At 37.5% G+C, this 6,160-nt stretch overlaps 1 protein-coding gene across 1 annotated transcript in view; it reads left to right on the forward strand.

The window, feature by feature from the left end:
* The window catches only part of LOC106883502 (exportin-T), a 56,836-nt gene that overhangs the window by 13,296 nt on the left and 37,380 nt on the right, over positions 1-6,160 (forward strand). Inside the window, exons 4-5 of the mRNA XM_052967618.1 lie at positions 1,462-1,531; positions 3,587-3,805. Of these exons, the coding sequence (XP_052823578.1) occupies positions 1,462-1,531; positions 3,587-3,805 (289 nt within the window). The remainder of the gene's footprint in view (positions 1-1,461; positions 1,532-3,586; positions 3,806-6,160) is intronic.

The raw sequence follows: 6,160 nt of genomic DNA on the forward strand, positions 1-6,160 counted from the left end.
GCGTGGCCGTTTTCGTGCGGGTGACACGTAAAAGCACCCACTACACTCTCTGAGTGGTTGGCGTTAGGAAGGGCATCCAGCTGTAGAAACTTTGCCAAATTAGATTGGAGCCTGGTGTTGCCATCCGGTTTCACCAGTCCTCAGTCAAATCGTCCAACCCATGCTAGCATGGGTTGGACTAGTATCAGAAATAAGTGGAAGATGAGAAAATACAAGGAGGAAATGTTGTGCCCATGACTTCCATCCCCAATAAAAACTGAATTTGATGGCATTTGATCATATAGGTTGATGTTTGTAGGGGAACTGTGGACTCTGGAGGGCTGTAGCTCTGAGGATAAATGACCAGGTGATGTGTTCAGTAAGAGAGTGGGATATATAGCAAGGGTTGCAGGATTTGAAGAGACAGATAGGTCTGAGTGGAAGGTTCACACAACCAGCAGAGATTGCCATGATATTGACAGAAAAGGCAGAAGAAACTTGAATGTCCGTGAGTTAATGGTTGAAGGCTGTTGGTCAGTGAATGCTTGCAGGGATTAGATGGAAATTGTTGAGGCAGATTTTCTATTGCTGGATGCCCTTCCTGTCTCCAGCACTTAACTGTTCCCAATTAAGGTAATATTTCTCCATGGCCAGACATGTTTTTAGAAAAGGTTGGAAATGAACAACATTGCTTGTTTGATGGTGATGCTTATTTACAGCCAGCATGTGATGTCAAGACAAAGCTACACACAAACACATATACATATATAATATCTTCTTTCAGTTTCTGTCTGTGAAATCCACTTACAAAGAAGTTGGTTGATCTGGGACTTTAGTTGAGGGCACTTGCCCAAGTTGCCATACAGTGGGATTGATCCTGAGCCCATACAGTTGGGAAGCAAGCTTAAGTGCTGACAGTTGTTTGCCATTGTTTTGTGTATTTAAGCCTTCAGCATTCAAATTTCTTTGTCAAATGTATCATTTATTTATTCACATTGTTTTGAATTAATCACCCATTATCTTGTAGTTTCAAGATTTCTGTGGTGTGTTTGTATATTTTTAGAAGGACATGTTTGTATATTTTTAGAATGTATGGTAAGGGGTTGGATCTGGTCAGTTTTGACATAAAACTGATAGAATATTTGGGCTGGATTAAACGTTAAGGGATTAATTTAGTTTAATTTATATTTGCTGTGCCAGGTCTTTGGTTCATTCTAGAGTGCATTTTAGTGACCTACTTTAAACTCTTTAGTTCTTGAATGAAAATAGTTTGGTTGGAATGTTGATTCATAAAACAATATCTTTATAAAAGCTGTCCTATATGCTTCTGCTTAAAGTTTAATCAACAAAATGGGGAAATAAAACAAGACTGAAAATAATTTTATTTTGATTACCAAATTTTCAAGTAATGTAATTTGGATATTTTTAAAAATCAAATTCATACCTCATCTAAATAAATATTTCCCCTTCTTTGATTTTTAGGTACCAAACTGCAGGGTCTGAGGATCAGCAGATTGTGAGAGAGTTCCTGATGACCTGTCTCCAAATGCAGGTCAGTATTCTTTACTGTTTTTTCTTTCACTCATTTGACTATGACCATAACTTTTATTGATCACCCCGCCACCCATTGTACTTATTTTATGGATCAAGCTTGAATGAATAGAACTGAATGGCAATAGTTAAATTTTCTGGTTACACAACAAAATCATTTGAAAGCAGCTTTCTTCCTGATTTCTTTTGTTTCTTTCTGTTACCATATTTTTGTTAATCCTTTTGTTACCAACCCAGCTGAAACTGGTTCTGGCTACAAATATCTTGTTTTCATAAGTTTTGAATTAAAATCTTCCACCAAACCTTAGTCACAATTTATGTTCCTAACACCAGCTTAATGATAACCAAGTTATTTTACTAAATTCTTTGTTATATTTAAAGTAATTGACAGAAACATATGAATCATCTCAAAATAAATACAGTTAACGAAAGGGTTAAAATACATTACTTTAGACTCATTTAATTTTGAAAATAATGAATAACTTAGTTAAATAATTTTGTCGTTATTAACCTGGTATTTGGAACATAAATTAACATGAAATTTTGAGGGACAGTTTTAATTTAGATCAGTTTAAAACAAGTTTATACCATAGGTGGGTTGATATCAGAAGGGTTAATTCTATTTTTCTTGTTAACAATAATTAATATGGTAGCCATTATGAAAGTTGACAATAACTGCATAACCATTTTATTGTCCCAACATCTGTTGTACCATTTTTGGCTCAGATGGCTTTAGGAATTCAGTATGAATTCTCAGAAAATATCTACTAGCTCTTTGTGTTGTTTGTTCAACTATACTCTTAATTCATTCTTGTGTATTGAGAATGTAATTCAGACACTAATCCAGTAGATTTTTTATTTAGTTTGGTGTGTTTGGTCTTTCTTTAACTTATTTGTACCAAAGAGCAAATATGCAGATGTGGGCTGAATGGATAAGGTTGAAATCTGAAGAAGTGGGGATTCACAGCTGGAGAGAACATTCAAGCAATGATAGTTGCTCTCCTCTTGAAGAGTTTTGTAGTTATGGAGATGGTGTTAACATTGGATTAGTATTGTTTTAAATTTAGATTCAAGTTTAATAGTTTTGAGGAAAGGGGTTAGTTGGTTACATTGATCCCTGTACTAGTTTTTTTATTTTATTGCCCTCTGAAGAAAAAGGCAAAGTTGACCTCGGCAGGATTTGAACTCAGAATGTAAAGTGCCCCAAGAACTACTGCATGACATTTTAGCCAGTACTCTAAAGATTTTATATCTCCACCATCTCCTATATCCTCATCATTTAATGTTTGTTTTCCATACTGGTATGGGTTGGATGGTTGAACTGGAGCCGGTGAACCAAAGAACCTCCAGTGTCTGCCTTGGTATAGTTTCTATGGCTGGAAACCCTTCCTAATGCCAGCCACTTTAGAATGTACTGTGTGTTTTTTGCATGGCACAAGTACTAGCAAAGTCACCAAGTAACTTGCAAGACAAGAGCTGTCAAGTGAGGGTGGGGTGTAGTGTTGAGGGAGGTAGCTTTATGCTGGGTGATGAAAGGTTAAAGTATGATGGGAGGGATAGGAAGAGGTATCTTGGGGGTAGCACCATTAGGGGCTCTCTCCAATATGTCTTTAAAACAATAGATGTTCAATCTGAACTTTAGTAGGAAGTCAGGGAATTCCAGAGGGTGGAATCTGGGAAATTGTCAGAGATTGTGGTTCTTAATCCTTTTTGTTATTGTATTTCTTTTGAAATAAACTGCCTTTCGTTTCAGTTAATTTTGTAAATAATAATGTAATTAAATAGCTGTAATTATTAAACTGATGTTCTGAACATAAATTAGCATGAAATTTTGATGGAAGGTCTTTTAGATCACTTTACAACATACTATTTGTATCATAGGACCAAGGTTGGTAAAAGGATTAAACAAGAACATTGGTCAAGAAATGAGTCACTTTTATTCAACCTAGCAAAAGTTTATGGAGAATCATTTATTAGAAAGATGTAGATCATCTCACTTTATGCTTTTCTTGTATTCAATGGGACCCTGAAGTGTGCTTTTCTTTTTGTTTTTCAGGCATCAAGTGTTACGAAAGACAAGTCTTTTTTGAAAAACAAAATCGCGCAGCTTTTCTCTTTGGCATTCCTCAATGACTTTCCCCATCGTTGGCCAACATATTTTTCTGACCTCCTCCAGGCTTCTTCCTATGGCCATGTGGCTATTGAAATGTATTTGCGAATCCTAACTGCTATTGATTACGATGTTGTTGATCGAGAAATAATTCATTCAGATCATGTAAGTTGTATATTCTTCCTCTACATTTAATTTGTGAAATGTTCTGTAAAATATCGTTAATCATTTTTGGTCTGTTGCAGACCAATTAATATTGATTTGTTCTTTAATAGATAAATTATCTCCATATACAAAACTGAAAATTCAGGGTTCAAACATTGCCAATTGTATTAAATTGTAGCGTTAAGAACCTCCATTCGTATTTTTTAAAATTCACCTCAAAAAGATAGGCATTGTCAAACCTTTGTTTTAAACGGTGAGTGAGCTGGCAGAATGGTTAGCATGCTGGGCATAATAATGCTTAGCAGCATTTTCTCCGTTTTTACGTTTTGAGTACAAATTCCTCTGAGTCTGATTCTGCCTTTTATTCTTTGAAGGTTGATAAAATAGGTTCCAGTTGAGCAGTAGGGTCAATGTAGTCAACTTGCCCCCTTCCTCCTGAAAGTTTGAGAGCATTGGTAAAACCTTGGTCTGCATACGCACTGTCGGCATCTCAGAGACTGATTGGTGACCAACTCAGTGATGTTTGTCATTTAAGTTACAGTTATTGCCCTTTAACCATGTCCAAGTTGAAGATAGGTTTAAATAGTCCTTCTCTGAAAGAAGGGGTTGCGTTGGTAAACAAATTGCAGTGTTTAATTAAGATGGTTTTTAATTTGTCTGACGCTACGACAGAGGAAGAAAAATGATGTGGATGTAAACTTTGTTCTCTCTTTCATAAGGAAGGGTAAGCAAAAATTTAGTGTGGTGACCTGTAAAAGGCACCCACTACACTCTGAGTGGTTGGTGTTAGGAAGGACATCCAGTTGTAGAAACCAGGCCAAATTCAGACTGGAACCTGGTGTAGCTTACCAGTTTCAGTCAAGCCATCTAACCCATGCCAGCATGGAAAGCAGACGTTAAGTGATGATGATGACTTTGGGAAGTACTGGGTTAAACAGCTGTTACATTGTAATAGGCCAGGAGCAAAAATTGCCTGAGCTGCATTTAATGCCTGCTTATTATATAATTCATGATGATGTTACTGATTCAAACATAGTTTTCTTAACGCAATCTTTGGATCCTGTCAAACTGTCCAACCATGCCAGCACAGGAGACAAATGTTGAAAGATGAATGGAACTATGGACTTAGATTAGGTGTAAATAGAAAGTATGAAAAACAACAACAAAAGCCCCAGTTATTACCTAGAATGAGATGCAAAATTCAGCAGTGGATTAGCAGAATCCTTTGAGCATTGGAAAAAGTGCTTTTTGGGTTTTCAGTAGGTTCTAATTTCAAGTCGTGCTGAGGTCAACTTTGCAGCTTTACCTTCAGCTCTCTGGCATCAATAAAATAAAGAATCAGTCAAATACTGGGGCCGATATATTCAACCATTCCCTTCTCCCACACTTCAGGCCTTGTGTCTGTACTAGAAACATTATCATTACACCACTGTGTAGGTTGCAAAACTATTGAATCCTGAGGGAGGAGGAGGCTGTGTACTAGGTAAGGAGGAGTTAAGGTATGAGAGAGAGAGAGAGAGGAGGCAGGGCAGGTTCTTGTAGAGGAGTTGCATTGCTAATCACAATTAGAAGAGAGGGTGAGAAAGGTCATAGGAACCCCAAAGGCGAGCTGGCAGAAACGTTAGCACGCCGGACGAAATGCTTAGCAGTATTTCGTCTGCCGTTACGTTCTGAGGTCGACTTTGCCTTTTGTCCTTTTGGGGTTGATAAATTAAGTACCAGTTACGCACTGGGGCCGATGTAATCGACTTAGTCCCTTTGTCTGTCCTTGTTTGTTCCCTCTGTGTTTAGCCCCTTGTGGGCAATAAAGAAATAAGGAACCACAAAGATATAGTGGTGATGAGGTGTCCAGGTGGCCCCTTAAGGTAGGAAGTAAGTAGTGATTTGTTACAAATCCTAGATTGAGCTAATGTTTCTGTTGTTGGATTTGGCATGACAGTTATCTATATTTCCCTCTACTCGCTGGCGGTACCTACCCACCACCACTACCCATTTTCCTTTATTCAAAAATTCTTATCGCTCCTTAAAATTATGGCTTTTAAGTGTTGATTTCTCAGCCCAAGAATTACAGCGTGATGTGCTGCTTGACTGGTCCCCCCTCTCCCTCTCTCTCTCTCTCTCTCTCTTTATATATATATATGATGATGATGATGATGATCTTTTCTCCCGCCATGCCTCTGTCTACCCCTCCATCCTCTCTCTCCCCCTTCGTAGTTTTTCCTTTAAGGTCTTCAGGTTCTGGCTATATATAAATGAGAAACCCATTCTAAATTATCTAGCTGACGTACTACGACGAAATACCCAAGATGCAGATAAGATAGAGATTTTTATTTATTTACGGCCTCAAACATCTCA

The sequence above is a fragment of the Octopus bimaculoides genome, chromosome 4 (assembly GCF_001194135.2).
Source record: "Octopus bimaculoides isolate UCB-OBI-ISO-001 chromosome 4, ASM119413v2, whole genome shotgun sequence".
Taxonomy (NCBI): Eukaryota; Metazoa; Mollusca; class Cephalopoda; order Octopoda; family Octopodidae; genus Octopus; species Octopus bimaculoides.